At 44.7% G+C, this 21,054-nt stretch overlaps 1 protein-coding gene across 8 annotated transcripts in view; it reads left to right on the forward strand.

Annotated features, from left to right (window-relative positions):
* The window catches only part of RNF152 (ring finger protein 152), an 84,027-nt gene extending 65,883 nt beyond the window's left edge, over positions 1–18,144 (forward strand). For all 8 annotated transcript variants that reach the window (XM_070452427.1, XM_070452429.1, XM_070452430.1 and 5 more), the window contains one exon: positions 10,162–18,144. In XM_070452427.1, the coding sequence (XP_070308528.1) occupies positions 10,299–10,913 (615 nt within the window). In that variant the 5' untranslated portion in view covers positions 10,162–10,298 and the 3' untranslated portion in view covers positions 10,914–18,144. The remainder of the gene's footprint in view (positions 1–10,161) is intronic.
* The last annotated feature ends 2,910 nt before the right edge of the window (positions 18,145–21,054 follow it).

The raw sequence follows: 21,054 nt of genomic DNA on the forward strand, positions 1-21,054 counted from the left end.
CTGGTAGAGTCTTTAGGGTTTTCTATGTAGAGGATCATGTCATCTGCAAACAGCGAGAGTTTCACTTCTTCTTTTCCTATCTGGATTCCTTTTACTTCTTTTTCTGCCCTGATTGCTGTGGCCAAAACTTCCAAAACTATGTTGAACAGTAGTGGTGAGAGTGGGCACCCTTGTCTTGTTCCTGATTTCAGGGGAAATGCTTTCAATTTTTCACCGTTGAGGGTGATGCTTGCTGTGGGTTTGTCATATATAGCTTTTATTATGTTGAGGTATGTTCCTTCTATTCCTGCTTTCTGGAGAGTTTTAATCATAAATGGATGTTGAATTTTGTCAAAGGCTTTTTCTGCATCTATTGAGATAATCATATGGTTTTTATCTTTCAATTTGTTAATGTGGTGTATTACATTGATTGATTTGCGGATATTAAAGAATCCTTGCATTCCTGGGATAAAGCCCACTTGGTCATGATGAATGATTTTTTTAATATGTTGTTGGATTCTGTTTGCTAGAATTTTGTTAAGGATTTTTGCATCTATGTTCATCAGCGATATTGGCCTGTAGTTTTCTTTTTTTGTGGCATCTTTGTCTGGTTTTGGAATTAGGGTGATGGTGGCCTCATAGAATGAGTTTGGAAGTCTACCTTCTTCTGCAATTTTCTGGAAGAGTTTGAGTAAGATAGGTGTTAGCTCTTCTCTAAATTTTTGGTAGAATTCAGCTGTGAAGCCATCTGGTCCTGGGCTTTTGTTTGCTGGAAGATTTCTGATTACAGTTTCGATTTCCTTGCTTGTGATGGTTTTGTTAAGATCTTCTATTTCTTCCTGGTTCAGTTTTGGAAAGTTATACTTCTCTAAGAACTTGTCCATTTCTTCCAAGTTGTCCATTTTATTGGCATAGAGCTGCTGGTAGTAGTCTCTTATGATCCTTTGTATTTCAGTGTTGTCTGTTGTGATCTCTCCATTTTCATTTCTAATTTTGTTAATTTGGTTCTTCTCCCTTTGTTTCTTAATGAGTCTTGCTAATGGTTTGTCAATTTTGTTAATTTTTTCAAAAAACCAGCTTTTAGCTTTGTTAATTTTTGCTATGGTCTCTTTAGTTTCTTTTGCATTTATTTCTGCCCTAATTTTTAAGATTTCTTTCCTTCTACTAACCCTGGGGTTCTTCATTTCTTCTTCCTCTAGTTGCTTTAGGTGTAGAGTTAGGTTATTTATTTGACTTTTTTCTTGTTTCTTGATGTAGGCCTGTAATGCTATGAATCTTCCCCTTAGCACTGCTTTTACAGTGTCCCATAGGTTTTGGGTTGTTGTGTTATCATTTTCATTCATTTCTATGCATATTTTGATTTCTTTTTTGATTTCTTCTATGATTTGTTGGTTATTCAGAAGCGTGTTGTTTAGCCTCCATATGTTTGAATTTTTAATAATTTTTTTCCTGTAATTGAGATCTAATCTTACTGCACTGTGGTCAGAAAAGATGACTGGAATGATTTCAGTCTTTTTGAATTTACCAAGACTAGATTTATGGCCCAGGATGTGATCTATTCTGGAGAAGGTTCCGTGTGCACTTGAGAAAAAGGTGAAGTTGATTGTTTTGGGGTGAAACGTCCTATAGATGTCAATTAGGTCTAGCTGGTCCATTGTGTCCGTTAAAGTTTGTGTTTCCTTGTTCATTTTCTGTTTAGTTGATCTATCCATAGTTGTGAGTGGGGTATTAAAGTCTCCTACTATTATTGTGTTACTATTAATTTCCTCTTTCATACTCATTAGCGTTTGCCTTACATATTGCGGTGCTCCTATGTTGGGTGCATATATATTTATAATTGTTATATCTTCTTGGATTGATCCTTTGATCATTATGTAGTGTCCATCTTTGTCTCTTTTCACAGACTTAATTTGAAAGTCTATTTTATCTGATATGAGTATTGCGACTCCTGCTTTCTTTTGGTCTCCGTTTGCGTGGAATATTTTTTTCCAGCCCTTCACTTTTAGTCTGTATGTGTCCCTTGCTTTGAGGTGGGTCTCTTGTAGACAGCATATATAGGGGTCTTGCTTTTGTATCCATTCAGCCAGCCTTTGTCTTTTGGTTGGGGCATTCAACCCATTTACATTTAAGGTAATTATTGATAGGTATGGTCCCGTTGCCATTTATTTTGTTGTTTGGGGTTCACTTTTATACCACCTTTCTGCGTTTCCTGTCTAGAGAAGATCCTTTAGTATTTGTTGAAGAGCTGGTTTGGTGGTGGTGAATTCTCTCAGCTTTTGCTTGTCTGTAAAGCTTTTGAGTTCTCCTTCATATCTGAATGAGATCCTTGCTGGGTAGAGTAATCTAGGTTGTAGGTTATTTTCTTTCATTACTTTAAGTATGTCCTGCCATTCCCTTCTGGCCTGAAGGGTTTCTATTGATAGATCAGCTGTTATCCTTATGGGAATCCCTTTGTGTGTTATTTGTTGTTTCTCCCTTGCTGCTTTTAATATTTGTTCTTTGTGTTTGATCTTTGTTAATTTGATTAATATGTGTCTTGGGGTGTTTCGCCTTGGGTTTATCCTGTTTGGGACTCTCTGGGTTTCTTGAACTTGGTTGGCTATTTCCTTCCCCATTTTAGGGAAGTTTTCAGCAATTATCTCCTCGAGTATCTTCTCATGGCCTTTCTTTTTGTCTTCTTCTTCTGGGACTCCTATGATTCGAATGTTGGGGCGTTTCACATAGTCCCAGAGGTCCCTGAGGTTGTCCTCATTTTTTTTTATTCTTTTTTCTTTTTTCCTCTCTGCTTCATTTATTTCCACCATTTTATCTTCTAAGTCACTTATCCTATCTTCTGCCTCTGTTATTCTACTCATGGTTCCCTCCAGAGTGTTTTTGATCTCATTTATTTCATTATTAATTTTTAATTGATTTTTTTTTATTTCTTCTAGGTCCTTGTTAAACATTTCTTGCATCTTCTCAATCTTTGTCTCCAGGCTATTTATTTGTAACTCCATTTTGTTTTCAAGATTTTGGATCATTTTTATTATCATTATTCTAAATTCTTTTTCAGGTAGATTCCCTATTTCCTCCTCTTTTGTTTGACTTGGTGGGCTTTTTTCATGTTCCTTTAGCTGTTGGGTATTTCTCTGCCTTTTCATCATGTTTAGATTGCTGTGTCTGGAGTGGGCTTTCTGTATTCTTGTGGTCTGAGGTTCTTTTTTATTGTGGAGGTTTCACCCAGTGGGTGGGGTTGGACGATTGGTTTGTCAAGGTTTCCTGGTTAGGGAAGCTTGTGTCAGCGTTCTGGTGCGTGGAATTGGATTTCTTCTCTCTGGAGTGCAATGGAGTGTCCAGTAATGAGCTTTGCGGTGGGTCTCTGTGTTAGGTGTGACTTGGAGAGCCTGTATGTTGACACTCAGGACTATGTTCCTGCGTTGCTAAAGAATTTGCGTGGTATGTCTTGTACTGGAGCTTATTAGCTCTTGGGTGGTGGTTGGTTTTGGTGTAGGTATGGAAGCTTTGGGATGGTCTCTTATTCCTTAATGTTCCGTGTGGTCAGGAGTTTTCTGGTTTTCTCAGGATTTGGGCTCAATTCTCCTGCCTCTGGATTTCAGTTTTATTCTTCTAATAGTCTCAAGGCTTCTCCAACTATACAGTACTGATAATAAAACTTCTAGGTTAATGGTGAAAAGATTCTCCACCGTGAGAGACAACCAGAGAGGTTCACAGAGTTACATGAAGAATAGGAGAGGGAGGAAGGAGATAGAGGTGAGCAGGAGGAGAAAAAGGGGACTCAAGAGGAGAGAGACAGATCTACGCAGTTATCTGTTCCCAAAGTGTTCTCTGTAGCCCAGACACCCACAAAGATTCACAGAGTTGGATTGGGAAGAGAAGGGGAATGGAGGAAGTAGAGGTGTTCTGAGGGAGAATAACAAAGATTGAAAATCTAGTGTAGAGGTTAGACTCTTTGAAGTACAATATTTAAAAACAAAAACACAAAAAAATTTAGAACTGTATATGAAGTTCAGTTTAAAAATAGGGTTTCTCTCTCTCTCTCTTTTTTTTTTTTTGGTGTGGCTATAGTGAAATGAAAATGAAAGTTAAGGAATAATAGAGGAGTATTAGAGGACTCTAAAAGGAAATAGGAGAGAAAAACAAGAAAAAGAAAAAAAAAAAAAAAAAAAGAAAAGAAAAAAAAATTTTTTTTTTCCCCAAATAAAAAAATCGTAAAAATATATATGAAAATGAAAGTTGAGGAGTAATGGGGGAGTAATAGGGAATTATAAAAGAAAATGAAAGAGAAAAAATAAAAAATTTAAAAAAAAAAAAAAAGGGAAAGGAAAAAAAAATTTTTTTTTTTTTTTTTAATTAAAAAAAGATGTACATATATATCTAGGAATTTCTCTGAGGTTGTTGCGGTCAGCGTAGGTTCAGTTCAATTTCAGATAGCTCCTCTTTCCAGCTTACACTTCTCGATATCTGTAGGCCCCTTCCCTTGTAGCCGGTGTTACCTTCAGGGATTTTAATCTGTTGCACCGGTCCTTTCTGAAGCGGTTCCCTTTGTTTATTTGGCTTCTGTTTGCTGTCTCTTTGGTGTCTAATTTCCGCCCTGACACAGGCGGGCGGAGGTGATCTCTTATCTCTAGTTCAGTTCAGTCCTGCTACGGGGAGGGCGGGGCGCTGCAGACAGATACCGCTCTGTGTGGATAGCGCTCACCGTGTTCCGGCCACACTGGGTTTGCCCCGCTCACGGGTGTCTGTGCTTTCCCCGTCTACACTGCTCAGGCTCGCGGCTGCTCCACATGGAGCGGGCCCTGCGTTGAGTGCGGTTCCAGCCTTCGGGTACTCCACAAAAGCACAGATTCGGTTGCTCCTGCGTTTTGTGCCTTCCCCGGCCTGAGCGGTTCAGGCAGCCAGAGGCTTGGGCGTATTCTCCCGGGTGCAGCACGCCTTTTCCCTCCGCGTCGAGCGACCCAGGCAGCCAGAGGCTTGGGCGCACTCTCCCCGGGTACGGCGCGCTTTTTCCCTCCGCGGCCCCAGCACGCACCGCCAGTCGGGTCTCAGGAAGTCTTTAGCTAGAACCCGGAGGCCTGTTTGCAGTGTGGGAGGGGGTGGCTTCTCAGGGGCTGAGTTTGCCCTTTTCCCCTACCCCCTGCCTCCTACCTCCAGCGGGGATGGGCCGGCTCTTCTCTGGAGATTCTCAGTCCCTTTGTTTTGCGAACCGCCGGCAGTGTGTTCGGGCCGGTTAATTTTGTCCCTTGCTATCCCACAGTTCAAAAAAGCCCCCTCCGATTGCTCTCAGGGTCTTCGGGCCGGACCTCACCCCAAGCAATGCCGCCCGCTCCTCTCCGTTCCGCCCCGCTTGTTGCTGGCGGGTACGGGCGTCTGGGGTACTTTTCTGCTGGGAGTTGCTTTTAGGCACGTAATCTGTGGGCCTTGTTTAATTTTTCCTCCCAGTTACAGTGCCGAAAACTTCCCCCAGTCCCGCCAGTGAGAGGGTTTCCTGGTGATTGGAAACTTCCTCTATTAAGACTCCCTTCCCGGGACGGGTCTCCGTCCGTAGCTCTTTCGACTCCCTTATTGTCGTTTATATTTTGTCCTACCTCCCTTCGAAGACAATGGGCTGCTTTTCTGGGCGCCTGATGTCCTCTGCTAGCGATCAGAAGTTCTTTTGTGAAATTTGCTCAGCATTCAAATGTTCTTTTGATGAATTTGTAGGAGAGAAAGTGATCTCTCCGTCCTATTCCTCCGCCATCTTGGCTCCTCCCTCTCTTTTTTTTTTTTTAATCTTTATGTTCTTTCACAATAAACTGTACTGACGTTTAAAAATTGTTCCAGTGTATTTCAGTTTACACCTGTTTTTATGCATTCTACCAAAATACACTTTCCTTTGGAGTCTGAGTATTTACTTGGAGTATCACGTCTTCCTCCTGTAAGAATGGCAAAGACAGGTTGCCAGTGTGTGCTGGTGTATCCTGCGCTTGGGAATTTTGGGTTTCTTTTATAGCTTATGTGGACCTTATTTTTTCTATAGTTGACTCATATCTTTTGGGTTTATGAAAGGATGAAAGGGAGATGAAAGGGAGAAAGAATGATTCATCATTAGCTTTGGTCCAGAGCCTCATAAATCTTCTTCTCTTTACCTAACTAATCATCATCATTACTAATTATGAGACAGGAAATAAACTGGAATTCAGTATGGGCTGGCTTCACATAGAACAGATCAGCGTATAAATCAAGGGGCTGTCCTGTCGTCAGAATTACCTGAATAGCTGAGCAGAGAGGGGAGGAACTGTCTTCCCCTCTGATTTTGTGTTCGGCCTATGTTTTAAGGCCTACTCTGGGATAAAGTTGGAAATTTTAACTTGGATATGTTGGAAATTGAGTCGTATAATCTAATTTTAAGGGAGCTCGACATCAATTAAGTGAACATTACTTGGAACATAAATTCATGAATAAAGTGCATGTTGGTTTTGTTGAAAAAGGGTGGTGTGGCAGGTCTTGGAGCAGGGCCAGGGGACTGCGCGCCTTCCTGCTCCTGGGCTGCGCTCACAGCCGTCCTTCGGGGGCCAGGAGCGCCCTGGGCAGATCGCGCCGCGCCTGGCGGGTCCACGGTGGAGGGAAGGAGGCGTCAGCGCCAGGGCTCCCTTAGTCCTTCCCTGCCTGGCTGTGCCTGAACGCGCCCTTCCGCCGCGAACCTGCAGCCACGTGTGTGAGTGTGTGTGTGAGCGTGTGTGTGTGTGTGTGTATGTGTGTGAGCGTGTGTGTGTGTGTGTATATATATATATATATATATATATGCATATACATACCTACATATATATATATATATGTCCCGGTGGCTCAGACAGTAAAGAGTCTGCCTGCAGTGCAGGACACCCAGTTTCTGCCCCTGGGTCGGGAAGATCCCCTGGAGAAGGGCCTGGCAGCCCCTCCAGCCCCCTTGCCTGGAGAATCCCGTGCACAGAGGAGCCCGGCAGGCTGTGTCCGTGGGGCCGCAGCGTCAGGATTGACTAGCCGCCGAGCTCTCAGACACTCCTCACGGTCTCGGGCCGCCTGGGCCGTTTCCATCTGAGGGCCGTGCTGGGAGGGGCCCCTGGGCGTCCTACGCGGCCCCCGTTCTTCCGTCCAGCCAGGCTTGATGGCGAGTGCGCCCTGCGCGGGCTGCGGGCTGGGCGTCTGCCGCTGGCTGATCTGCTCTCCGGAGGCGCCATCTCGCTCTCTCAGGCCCGGTCCCGACTTTGCTCTACGATATCAGACCCACGCCTTCAGCTTCCTTTTGATTCTTTAACGTCTTCCTGAGTAACTCTTTCTTATCCCCTCCCAGCACGTCAAATGGAGCCCGAACAGGAAGCCTCGTGTTTCTCTTCACCTTGCCTCTTCTCGGGCGCCTGTCTCACCCTCCTCTCACTGGGCCTTGGCCTCTTCCCCGTACAATCCCGTTGTCAGCGTGGCCAGACCCCACTCGACTGCTCTAGGAGCTGTCAGCACTTTTGACCTCTGCATCCTCATCACCACTGTTGACTTCAGACACGCACACGCACACGCACGCACGCACGCACACAGGCACACACACAGTCCTCATCTCTTGTCTAATATTACAGTAGCTTCCCAGCAAGTCTTTCCCGTCTATCCTGACTGTGGTTCCCTGATGAATCCCGCGTCCTTGGCACTCGGGGGTGTCCACAGCTTGTGGTCTGGGGTCTGTGGCCCGGGAGGGTGCCTGCAGGTTCTGTGTGAATTTTGTTCCTTTAAAAGGCTTCCGGGGACTCCCTGGTGGTCCAGTGATTAGGATTTCACCTTCCAATGCAAAGGGTGTGGGTTCAATCCCTGGTCAGGGAGCTAAGAGCCACATGCCTTGCAGCCAAGAAACCAAAAACAGAAGCAGTACTGTGACACATTCAATAAAGGCTTTAAAAAATTAAAATAAAAAAAAATAAAAGGTGTCTGTATCAAAGACCCAAATGTCTAGGCTAAAACTGTGAAGCTCTTTCTTAGAGATGGCATCTGAAGGTTACTCTTGTGTTAGAAAAAAACCTAGCCAGTGTCACAGCTAGAGTATAAAGGTAACTGTAATTGCTCACCCCTTTCCTTTGCTCTGCTGATTTCTGAACCTGAAAGTACCCTGCCCCTCATTTTCCCTGTCTAAATCCTCTCCATAATCCAGACTCTTCACTGGGCCTCTGATGCTCCATCCAGCTCCAGTAAGGCAAGCATCACTGTATTTATGTTACAACTATTTACTTGCATAGCTGTTTAAGTACATCTAGGCTGTGAGTTTCTTATGGATGGTGACAAGCTCTTTGCTACAAGGGACAGTAATAACTACCATAATGCTTGACACATGGCAAATATTCAGTGAGAATTTGAATGAATAAATGAATGGAAGAGAAAATACGTTCATGAGTTCATTCTTGCCTAACTTTAAATAGCTTCAGTTCAGTTCAGTTCAGTTCAGTCGCTCAGTCGTGTCCGACCCTTTGCGACCCCATGAATCACAGCTTAGGAGTGGTATTTGGGTCTGATTCATCTTAATAATCTACCATGGCTAGTATTGTGCTTTTTGCATCATAGATACTCAGTAGATATTTATTTTTTATTTTTATTTCTTATTTCAACTTTATTGAGGTATAATTAACAAAATAGATTGTAAGACATTTAAGATGGACACTTTAAAGTATGGAAATAAGTATGCATTGTGAAAGGACTCCCCACATCTCATTGATTAACACATCCATCATATCACATCTTAATCTTTTTTTTTTTCTTTTGGTGAGAACATTTTAAGTTCTACACTTAGAAATTTTCAATTATTCCACAACTGTTTCTTGAAATAGTAGATAGATGAGCAGTTGATTATAATATGCGCTTTCTGAATTCTATGTTACTATATTTTATTTTCAATAATTTAAGTCCTCTTACTACAGCAAAATATTTTAAAATATTTCTTTTTTGATTGTCAGCATTAATTTTTATCAGTGATTATTTCTGACTTTAAACTTTTTCTACATTTTGATTTTGATCTTAAATCTTAATCACCGCAGAGGGGTGTATTCATAATCGCACAAAGGAAATCAGAAAGAAAAAGAAGTTTCTCTTTTTAAGAAAATTGTGAAGGAGGTTATCTGTATTATTAGCTCCTGCTTCTGGGTGTAGGTGGGGTTCTAGGACTAGCAATTATTTCTACAACAATGGTTGAATAGTTTTTTCCAGAGTCATCATGGTTCCATTCAGAACACATAATTTGGATGCTTTCAATAGGAAATGGTGTTGGGCAGCCTTTATTAAAGCATTTGATGGATTCTTTAAACTCCAGTTGAGCTGAACTATGTTATCCTGCCTCCTGTCAATACCAGAAGGCTAACATTCTTCTGGTTTTTTTTTTTTTTTTTTGGTGAAGGCTGCTTGCCGGTTTTCTTTGACAATAATACTTGATTATAATCAGTGAATTAATGGTATTGGCTCTTGGTCCTGTTGATGCAGCCCCAAATAATCATGAAATTAAAAGAATTGACTGAAACATACTCGTGATCCTGGGTATTTTTGTGACCCCTCCCGTCTAAAGATTCATTGTTGTTATTTGGCAGTTGTTTGTTTTGCTTTTTGATTCTTTTTAAAGCCATTTGACAAAAACTGCCTTGGTTCAGGAGATTTGGGGGAAAAGATAAGCGATGCCTGAGTGTGCTTCTTCGATGGCGCCGTGTTAATTACCTGTGAGAGAGGAATAGTCCTAACACAGAGCCATGGGGTGAACTGGCTACATGATGTACCTGGATTTCTAGAGGTGCCTGTATCTGGCAGTGAGCACTTACAGGATGGTGAGCAGAGTCAGGAAAAGAAGGTCCCAGGTGCAAAGGAAAGAAATTTAGGAAATGCTAGAAGCTTATTGGAAATGAGTTTCTGCAGTGTATTTAGAAGAACAGTTAAGAACAATAAAACAGAAACAGCAGGCTCCCGCTGTAGAACATTTGGGGGGCATTGCATACCCTGTAGAGATACTTGTTTCTTTAGAAATAAGAAAAGTATTCGAGGAGAGGCCTCGCTCACTCACTGTCCGCTGGACATCCCGGGACTCTTCCAGTCTCAGGAGCGGGAAACTTGTACCCATATATCGTGACATCCGGACTTTGGAGCAGTGGAATACATCCATCTCGGCCTGTTGGAAGTAATTCACTTTGTGTGCGTTTCTGTCTCCTTCAGAAATGCGCACGCCTGAGGATGCTGGAAGGCTGTGAGCGCCCCCACCCCCTGGCGACCGCGGCGAGCCCCGCCGGAGGAAGCGGGCGGAGCGGCGGACTCTGACCCGGCCCGGCCCGGCCCTCGCGCCGGCACTCAGCATGGAGACGCTGTCGCAGGACTCGCTGCTGGAGTGTCAGATCTGCTTCAATTACTACAGCCCGCGGCGGAGGCCCAAGCTGCTGGACTGCAGGCACACCTGCTGCTCCGTCTGCCTGCAGCAGATGCGGACGAGCCAGAAGGACGTGCGCTGCCCCTGGTGCCGCGGCACGACCCGGCTGCCTCCGGGCTTCTCCGTGTCGCAGCTGCCCGACGACCCCGAGGTGCTGGGCGTCATCGCCATCCCGCACGCCTCCGAGCACACGCCCGTCTTCATCAGACTCCCGAGCACCGGGTGCCACATGCTGCCCCTGCCCGTCTCCAAGGAGCGCGCGCTGCTGCCCGGCGACGCGGGCTGCCGCCTGCTGCCCGGGGGCCAGCCGAAGGCGGTGGCCGCGGTGAGCGTCCCCGCGGCCGAACAGCAGCCCCTGCAGCCCGCGGCCCCGGGCGACGCGGCGGCCGCGGAGCCGGAGCGGCGGGGCGCGGCCAAGAGCTCCACCTGGTCCGGGGTGTGCACCGTCATCCTGGTGGCCTGCGTCCTGGTCTTCCTCCTCGGCATCGTGCTTCACAACATGTCCTGCATTTCTAAGCGCTTCACTGTGATATCCTGCGGCTGAAGGGGCTGCGGGCAAGGCTCGTGGGCGCCCACTCGGGGCTGAGCAGCTGTTGGTGGGGGATCGTGGTGAGAAGGCGGGGGGCCCGCTGACCCCGGGGGCCTGGCGCTGGCTCCCGGGCCCTGGGCCGCCGTTTGATTACCCGAAGACAGACACGAAGGGAAAGCAGGCAGAGCGCTCCATTCCTGGTGGTGACGGCTTCGAAGATGGTTGCATGCATCCTCATAATCACCTATTAAAGGGACTGTAATTTATCATTTCTCCAAATCATGTTACAATATTCTGCTTAGACGTTAAACTGTTGGAAGTGCATACAATGTGATCTTCTCTAAATGTGGTAGATTAAAACAAAGATGCTCTGCATACAAGTAGAATTAAACCTGAAAATCCATGTAAAAAACTCAACCGCAACATGCAGTGCTGCTTTCTTTCCTTTTTTTGAGAAAGTGAGACCCTGTCTCCGTTTAGTTGCTAAGACTTTTTATACCATTTTGAATGGCACCCAAATTAAAATAAGTTATGCGGACAGTTGTCTTTTTAGGAAAACATCTGAACAAGTGTTTCCAATGTGCTGTGTTTTGTCACGTACCTTCGTTTTTCTTCCCCTGTAATTAGAGCTCGCTATGTGTTTATTAAACCGAAGGCCGGACGGGGAGAAATAAACTGAGTAATAATGAGAAATGCCTAATCCCACAGGAAACCTACATGCCAATTTTTCTCAAGCCATCTCACAAAATAAGAATTTTTAAATGTAAATATTGTGTATTTGTGTGTGTGTGTGATTTGATTTACCTCAGGTTTTGAATCTTTTCAGAAGAATCCCAGGAGTAAGACTCTGTAGGCATGGATGAGTCCAGAGTCTGAAACAGCGGCCACCTTGAGGCCGCCTGGACCCCCCGGCGAGGTGTCACAGGCACGTCCCTTCCACACTTGCTCCTCTTCTATGTGTCCAATCCTGTATTCTGTAAGGCACAAATGGAGAATGCAGAAGATTCTGTCTTTTCTCCCAGTTGTGATGTATTCCAACAGCTCTAAGTGTTGGTAATTGCTAACAAACCTGGACTGGCGTTTTAAGACAGTCCATGATTATTTCTTAAAAGAGATTGCTCCATGAGAGTTAAGCCATTTCACATTCCAGTGTCTTCTTGTTGGTAGAAGTGAGACTTTCTCTTGTATTTCAAGATATGTTTTTATCGAGAAGTGTGGCAAGGTGAACTAGCAATGCACATCCCAGTGTAAGTGGGCCAGCTCACCATCAATTCGCAAATGTGCTGAAATGTTTAATGGCCTGCAGTTGCTCGCGAAGAAAGACCTGCTGGTTTTAAATGATACATTCTATGTCTGAATATGTGTGCATTCAGACATAGCTGTGAGCTTTACAGTTCTCATTTCTTTTATGGAATTCATTAGCAAGTGGTGCATGCCAAGCCACCCTGCCCCCATTCACAGATATGTCCGTGTTCCACTGAATTCCTGAAAACAGGGGACAGGAAAATAAGGCTTGACTGCCTCCAAAAAGTAAGGCTAGAAATAATCCTTAAGACTGAGATAATTTAATTTACCTACATGCCAACTTTTACCTTCAAGCAGCACAAAACATGCACATAAAAGTTATGGCATTAACTGAGATAAAATGACAATATAATGAATAGAATCCCAAGCTAATATTCACTGACATGAGAATCTGATATAAAAATATGAACTCGGGTTTTTCAAATCTTTCAAATTTGTCATTAGCCCTTTAGGAAATGTATTTGAAATCTCAAACTAGAAATTAGGTTAAAATGCCATTTTATTGTGTAAGCTATTGGGCATTATACAACAAATAATCTAGGATTTGTTTGGTATTAATAATTTAGGTATCATATTAGCTGAATACTATCCTCTATTATGTAACCTAATATACTGTTGGGTTAGTTTCAATTTCTCAAACTCTCCCAGGCTGCCGTGATGCATGTCTGACCTAATTTCTGTTCCTCTTGGGAAAAAAACCCCACAGAAATGTTGCACTAAGGATTCTGCATTTCAAATGGACTTTACCCTTGCAATATTAAGTCATGCCATATTCAAATTGTTTTTGTGAATGATATCTACATATGTTTATGTCCTATATGAAATGATTAGCCCCGGAGTGTGGTGTGATAGAATTCTACATGGTCTGTAGGTTATATATAGACACTGACATATGTGATGATACAGTGCCCTGTGTTTCTTAGCACAAACCCGTAGAGTACAAATGTCCACATACTTTCTACTGAAAAACAATCCCAATTGCAGTTAGCAGTGCAAAATTACTCGGTTCTATGATAGATTCTTGACATTACAATTTAAGGTACAGTAGCACCTCCAATCAGGATTTTTGTGTGAGTCTTACTGATGTAAAGCCGTTGTTTAAGTGGGTTCTGCCGCTAGTCATTCATTTGTGTACCTGCTTATCGGTGTGAGGTCCTGTGTGTGCCGAGTGTGCGTGCGCGCATGTATGTGATGTCTCAGCCTGCTGGATAGAATGTTTATAGGCTTCGTGTTGTTTGATGTTATTTGGCATCCACTGCTCTGGCCTCTGGCACTTACTCATGACCCTGAGAACACGTCTACCCCATGTGACACAAGCCCAGTGACGCCATCAGCCAGAACTCACAGTTCACATCAGTGAAAAAACTCACAACGGAAAGCACAGAAAGTCGGATCTGAAAGCAACCTCTGGTGGTTTGATTTTTTAGATGACTCCACTCAGGCCCACAGAGATGCAAGACGGTTTGTTCTGCAGCTAAAGGGGGACCAGGACTTTGCAGGGCGGTTTCCTCCTGCTCCTTCCTAGACCTGTTGCCATCTCTGTCGGGCTACGATCTCTTTTCAGGGTGGATGAATACCCACCCTTTACTAATTTAACTATTGTTTAAGGTCTTTGTTTTTGTAGATTTATATATTCATTTTAGTTAGCATCTACCTCTCTGGGAAATGAAAGGAGGGTTGATTTAGGGATGAGTACAGACAATTAGAGAGAACCATGTGATCTGAATTTTTTGAGTTGCAAAACATTGGTTTCCCCCCTGCCTCCCACTTTACCTGTAAAGGACAGTGAGTGTTGTGTAAATAGTAAACTATAAGAAGCATGGATTTTTCTTTATTAATGATCTTGACATAACCAAGAGAATGCTGAATATGCTAAGTAGAATCAAGTATGCTATCAAAAAGCATTGTTTTGGGGAAATTTTGTACAATGACCTGGGGCATAGGTTGTGATGAAAAGGCAATAGGTTCTCAGTTCCAGTCATACTTTATGATCAGAAACCTGTAAGATATTTCCTTTAAAAATATAGTTCAGTTTAATCTTGCTCATGACTTAAGAGTGGTTCCCTTGATGGTTAAACCTTGTACTGGTGCAGCCAGCCCTTGGGATCTTCATGATTGGCGCTGCTCAGTAGAATGTTCTGTGATGCTGGAAATGTTCTAGAAGTTATGCTGTCCAATACAGTAACCACATTGGTTCCTGGGCAACTGAAATGAAATTAGTCTGAATGAGGAACTGGATTTTGTATTTTAAGTTAATTAAATTGATGCCACTCACATGTGGCAAGTGGGTACCATTACTGGACAACGGAGTCCGGGAGGGTCATGCAGTGGAATCTAGCATCAAGGTGTTAGTGGAGTAGACAGTAAGGTGGAGAAGAGTTTGTGGTTTAGTAACATGCAGTTGGCTTAAAATTTTTTTTCTTTTCTGGGCTTAAAAATAAATGATCTCAAGTATGACAGTAAAAATGCACTGATTGCCCTTTGGGGTTATTACTTAGATACTCTGGGCCAAGGAAAAATCAGTGAAGCTTAAAAGAGTGCTTGATAAAGCCCCTTTTCTGGGATCATTAGCTGCATGTGAATCTATTGTCCAAAAATAGTAAGTAGTTAGACAGTAGCTGTAAAATGTTTGACCTGCATGACCTGTACCATGAAATTGTGTTTAGGGTCTTGTGGCCAAAAAGTAAATGTTACAGAAAAAAAGAAAAAAGCCTAATGAAATCCCTCTTCACTTCCAACATCTTACTCAGACTCCATCACTGCATTAGCAAGGTGTGAAATATAGGAGCAAGCATGTTTTGCAGTGTTCATAGGCAGTGTTTTTGTTTGCCCTTGAAGTCTGCCAGCTCGTCCTTGTATTTGAGGGGGGCATAGGTAGGCATCGTTTTTCAGATGCCAGACTAAAATGTAGGTACTATTTTTAGAGTGAGATTTGACATTGTTTTAGTTTTTTTTTTTCTTCGTTATCACTGAAATAATTGAAGATTTGAATTCTTGTACAATGACACTTTGTTTGACATTAGAAAAACATTGCCCATGAAATGTAAAGACCTGAAGGTTATTAAAGTTACTAAGATTGCTTTTTAAGTGAGTAAAGGGAAGCAGAAAATTCAATTTGAGATATATTTTCATTGATCAGACTCTTCCTGATAGTATTTATTCCAGTCTAGATTTTGATTTAAAGAGCTCTTGTAGTTTTATTTGAAAACTTGCACTGTGTCTTAAGTGGTCAGTCTGCTTTTCATTGTCCAAAACAATGTTAATCAAATGCATTTGTTTTAAATTCAGAGCTTGTCAATGAGCAGGACTGTTTAGTCTGTCCTTAAAGATGACCACGTGTTTTGCCCAATAAGAGACCTTCTCTAGACTCATGAGGAAATCAGAGGGCCAAAGATCACTGGTACGAGAGCAGTGGGTGCCAGTGGTGTGAATTTCTATCTTCTCTTAGAAAAATGATGCTGCCAACTGGTCAGCATCTCGTTCCCACGTGAGAAGAGTCAGCAGTCAGTTAACCTATCATCCTCGGCCCAGAAGGAGAAGCTGCCCCTTGCCGCTTTCATCCTTCTCAGGAAAACGTTGCCCACAAAGCAATCCTTACCAGAACGGGAACTGCAGAGAAGGATGAGGCAGTCAAGATAATTCAGTAACTGTTTGAAAGTAATAGTCTATTTCAAGAGATGATGACTAGTTGCTGAATTTTGTTAAACCTGAAACATTTCTAAAAAAGTAAGTAGAATTTCAAGCCATTGACTTTGCTGACACAATTGATTCACTGTATAAAGATATATATCTATACATATAGGTATAAATATATACATATATATAGGCACATGATTTAGCTGTAACTGAAGCTTAAAAAAATCAAGTAAAATGTTTGTGATGTTTTCCAATGTGGGTTATATAATGTTGAATTTAGGTATTAATTTCTCAACAAATGCTATAGGCTGCATCCATTTTGTCAAACCAGCTATCTTTGGGAGTGTCTATATAACCAAGGTCTCGAGACTTCTTATATATGAAGAGGTGAGTTCTACCATATGAAGAACATTAGTGGGTGGGACATTTAATCTCTGTCTTCCAAATGACTTACTTTTGGCTCTGCTCAGGTGGTCATGAGTAGAGCGCCATTATTCTTGAACTCTTGCAACATGGCTCCATTTTTCTGCACAAGTTTCCTTGCACAGTCGGGCCAATGATTTTTTTTTTTTTCAGGATTCACTGCCTGGGGTATCCCACTATCTATATCCCACTTATGATGTAGCGGTGCTTGAAAACACTCATCTCGTTAGCTGGACTTTATTATTTTAGTCTAAGGTTTTTGATACTATCCATATTATAGTCTTTTTTAGAGACAATCAGTAATATTTGGGGCAAAAGTACTGAGGGGTCTCTTGAAGCCTACAACAGCATGTGTGTTTTGTTTTTCTGAGGGATGTTCCCTTATAGCTGGCCTGGTTCTTCTAGAAGACGGCTCTAAGCTCATCATGGGATGCAGGGCTGGTGGCCACTGTGAAGGTCTTCTGTGATCTCCGTGGGCTGTGTTACTGGATTATTCTAATAAGAGTGTTCCAAAGGGAAGCTCAGTCTTTAATCTGACCTCTGCATTTTGAGAATCTAGAAGCAGAAGGTTGGCTATGATGGCAGTGGAGGAGCATGGGTGGAAAAGGGAGGAAACTGATGAGGCAGGTGCCCCTTGGGGGAACAAGTGGAGGTATCCGTGTCATCTCTCTTTCGAAAGTGGGGGGACACAAGAGCTGGAGTCTTACACTGTGCTGCAGAAAACTCACGGTTGGCTTTTCCTGGCTGAGAGATGAGCGGACTCTAAGGCAGGCCCTGTTTGGTGGAGGTGGGGCTGTGACCTTGAGCCTGTAGCGAAAGAGAGGCAGGCACGCCCAGAAGGTGAGAAGATGCCGGCAGAGAGGGAGGAAGCCCATAGTGAGACCGCAGCTCCCAAACAAAGAAGAAGCTGAGGGTCAGTCCTGGCAGAAAGCAGCTGAAGAAAGAACAGAAGAGCGGGAATTAACTGAGCGAAGCACAATTAGTCACTCCAGCGTGGCCACCGAACTCAGCTCAGGACGCGTCAGCTGAGGACACGGGAAGGAGCTCAGCCGATGGGCGCGTCCGAGGAGGCCCTCCTGGGGTCAGCCGGCACACCATACGCTTTCAGGGCCTGCTCTCGCGCTGGTGGTTCAGTCACTACAGGCAGACCCCAACGATGTCCTCTTACCTGTGGAATGCAGTGCCCATGCCTGTGGATGTGACCTGACTTGAGTAGGTTAATATTATTGGGAAGGCTCATTCAAGAGCATTTCGGTTTCTCTCCTGGTTGTGGTCATTTGTTGCATTTTTTATTCCACCACTAGTTCCTGTTTCGCTCCCTTGGCAGCTGCCGGAGGCTGGTTTCAGCCTGGGACGGTTACAAGCTCCCAGCGTGAGCCACGCAGCTGTTACACTGAGGCCCGGCCACTTGTACGACTCCGCTGGTGGGTTTCCTGGCCTTCTTGATAACTAGTACTCCAGTCAAATGGCTAGATTAACGCTGCTCAGAGGCTGTTAACTCAAGTCCTTGACGTGTTTCATTTAAAATTCTGTGGATTATTTATTTTAGAATCTTTTTCAAAGGGCCAAACAGCCCTACAGATAAACAAGCTGCTGGGCTGTGTAGAGAATATTGTCCAATTGTTGCCAAATACTGACTTCATAAGGGGGATATCAAGCTGCTGTTTATAAGTCTGAATGTCTTAAAAGCATTCTTGCTTGCTGTCTCTGTTGTAGGTGGTGTCTTAGCAAGTCCTGAGTTTTTCCAATGAACCTGATTTTAATATATGGTATTTTTGTATGCCAATCTGGTGTCTTGTCCTTTGTATATGTGGTAATGTTGATTTTATGACTACTGTTAAAACACATTTGCTATGATTAAAATTCATGAAATGATTTCAAATAGACTCATGTGTTGGTTTTCTTCCCCCCAACCTCATGAAGAGGAAAAAAAAAAGCTGGCTGGAATTTTCATCATCAGAGACTCTGAGAATTTTAATAGACTTGGGTCATAAAGCAACAAGGAGCTTCTGAGCCAAGGATTTTAAGTGGAGGTGACCTTCAAGTGGCTCCTCTGAGAAGCTAAAGAATGCATTTAATGAGTGAGTCCAAGTGTGTTTTTGTGCAGTTGGGGGTTTTTGTGACTTCTGGTGGCCCCACCTTCACCCTGTACTGTTTAGAAATGATGCTGTTTGCACCATTTTTATGTACCTTGTGCAGAACAATTTCGCACAGGTCCCTGTGTAGTGAGAAGTACCATGACCTGGTCTCTTGGCTCTGTGTCTGGAAAAGTACCTTTTAACAAATTTTTCCAGTGGTTAGGACTCTGCACCTTCACTGCTGAAGGTTCAGGTTAAATCTTTGCTTGGGGAAACAGGATCCCACAAGCCACCAAAAAACAAAAGAAACAAATGTTTTCTTCTGTGGGACAGAGGGTGTTTGAAGAGCTTTTTTTTCTTTTCTTTTTTTTAAATAAAAAACAATCTGACTTTGAATAACTCAATATCCTATCAGTGAACTGCAGTTCAGTTGAACAGGTGACCTAATTAAGGGGTTATCAATGATCGGGTATGCATGAATGCTAGTGTTGGTATGCCCTGGCTCTCTGGGAAATTTAAAAAATGATCCTTATTAAGTTTAAACTTGAGAGGTGACTGTGCTTCCATATCCATTTCTTGTACCAAAAAAGCAAGATTTTTAGAGTCCAGATGTTTGAAAGTATAAAAGTTGAATCAGCATATTTTAGAATTTCTGGTGTGGATTTCCGTGATCTCAAACGGGGGGGGGGGGGTGTGTGTGTGTGTGCGCGCGAGCGCGCCCATGCATGCGTGAGCGTGTGTGCTGGGGCCAGCGAGGGATTCCTTATTGTCGTTAGAGCCGCTTGCTCTTGCTTGAGCTTTTCTAACAGCTTGAGAAGAGTTGACTCGAAGAGGGCACTGACGGCATATAAATGCTCTTAGCTCCTCCAGGAGTTTGGCCAGGACTGGGTCCCATCTGGAGTCTGATCTCAACTTCTCTGCAGAGGTGACGGTCCAGCGCAAGGCAGAGCGGATCACGGGGGAGCCCTCCATGTGCGTCTCATCTGGGGATAGCTCACACCCGCAGCCTCTTCTGATGACATTGTTTGGGCGGCCTGGGTGGCCTGACTGTGGGGGCAAGGCTGGAAGGACAGGGTGGGCCTGCATCAGCTCCGAGAGCCTTGCCGTCCTCACCCTCCTGTTGTGACTCGGGGGGACGAAGTGTCAGTCGCCCAAGGTCCCAGGGGCACGGCGGGAGCGGGCCGGCCCGGTGTCCCCCGCAGCCAGCCTCGCCTTCAGTCCTCACGTACATCACCCCGCCAGCTCTCAGCACACTTCCTGAAATGAGGGCCTGTCCATTTGCCGCTGCACTGGTCTTCTGGATACTTCTGCTTCCAGGGCTGATTCTTGCGGGAGGAGACCGTGTCCAGCGGCCGCAGTGGAGCTCGTGGCCGGGGTGAACAGCCGCGGGGTGGGGGCTGGGGGAGGGGCTGACCGGGAACCAGAGGAGCCGCTGCTTCTCTGTCTGTGGGTTTGAAAACTAATGCACAGTTTCACTTGACCCAGAAAGTGCCGCAGCTGTAACCGGATTTGGCCTCTCATTCCCCAGACGTGCTGTTGCCTGCAGTCCCCGCCTCTCGTCACACTGTTACACTTGACAGACGGTTGCTGGTGTCTTTAGATTTCACTTGATGGTTTTATTCCCGCCTGTGCTGAGCCTCTGGTGCTCCGGGGGCCCCTCCCGGGTTGCCCTGGGCAGGGCTCGTCTGCGGGCGCAGGGCGCGGGTCCTCCCGGCGGTGGGACCCCGAGGGGCAGCGCGGCTCCAGGCTTCCGGGCTCCGGGCGCTGCGGCTCTCGGGCTCTTGGGCCCCTGGGCTCTCAGGCACCTGCTCGGCAGCTGTGGCGCGTGGGCTCAGTTGCTCCGCAGCACGTGGGATCCTCCTGGATCCCGGGTCGAACCCATGTCTCCGCCATTGGCAGGCGGGTTCTTAACCCCAGAGCCACCGGGGAAGCTGTGTTCTTATTTTATTATTATTCACTGGAGTAACTGGGTGTACAGATGGACATGTCTGCAAGCATGCCTGTGTCTGTGTGTGTGCGCACGCACATGTATGAACAGTTCATAGACTCTTGGTATAGATCTTTTTCTTAAGGTTGAAAAAGTGAAGATGTTTAGAGAAAGAGGAGAGAAAAGCAGTCAGGTTTGGCTGCAAAGAAAGGCTAGCGACGGTAGAGTCATGAGAAAAATGAGGAGAGGAAATCTCTCATGAGAAAAATGCGGAGAGGGAACCTCCCCTGCAATCCCGCTTCCTTCGCTCAGAGCTCCCAGGATGGGTCCCCAAGCACTGGGGCTGCTGAAAACAAACAGGATGGGAACTGGCCGTCCTCTTTAACCTCACAGGCTAGTAGCGAAGACAGCTATTAACAAAGAATGTTTCCCTCCAAAGCAAAGGTATGGGCTGAAGCGGAAAGGCGGGTGGGCTGACCTGGTGGGTTCGGATAGGAGATAGAGTCAGAAAAGGCTTTCTAGAGGAAGTGTCTTCTAGGATAAGATCTGAAGGATAAATCCGGGTCAGTGAGGACCATATGTGGAAACACTTTCAGGAGGGGGCAATAGGAGACAAAGGAGGTGGGCGGGCTTTTATGGAGACAGAGTTGGCTCTTCTTAGGCCCCCAGCTGTGGGAGCCGTGCCTTGTGCCTGCTGGACTGTGATTGATGGTATTTCAGGATGACTCCCCAGTCCACGAGAAGAGCCTCAAAGGAGCCCTGGACAAAAGCGCAGGTGTGTGGTCCA

This window comes from Odocoileus virginianus, chromosome 22, assembly GCF_023699985.2.
Source record: "Odocoileus virginianus isolate 20LAN1187 ecotype Illinois chromosome 22, Ovbor_1.2, whole genome shotgun sequence".
Classification (NCBI taxonomy): domain Eukaryota; kingdom Metazoa; phylum Chordata; class Mammalia; order Artiodactyla; family Cervidae; genus Odocoileus; species Odocoileus virginianus.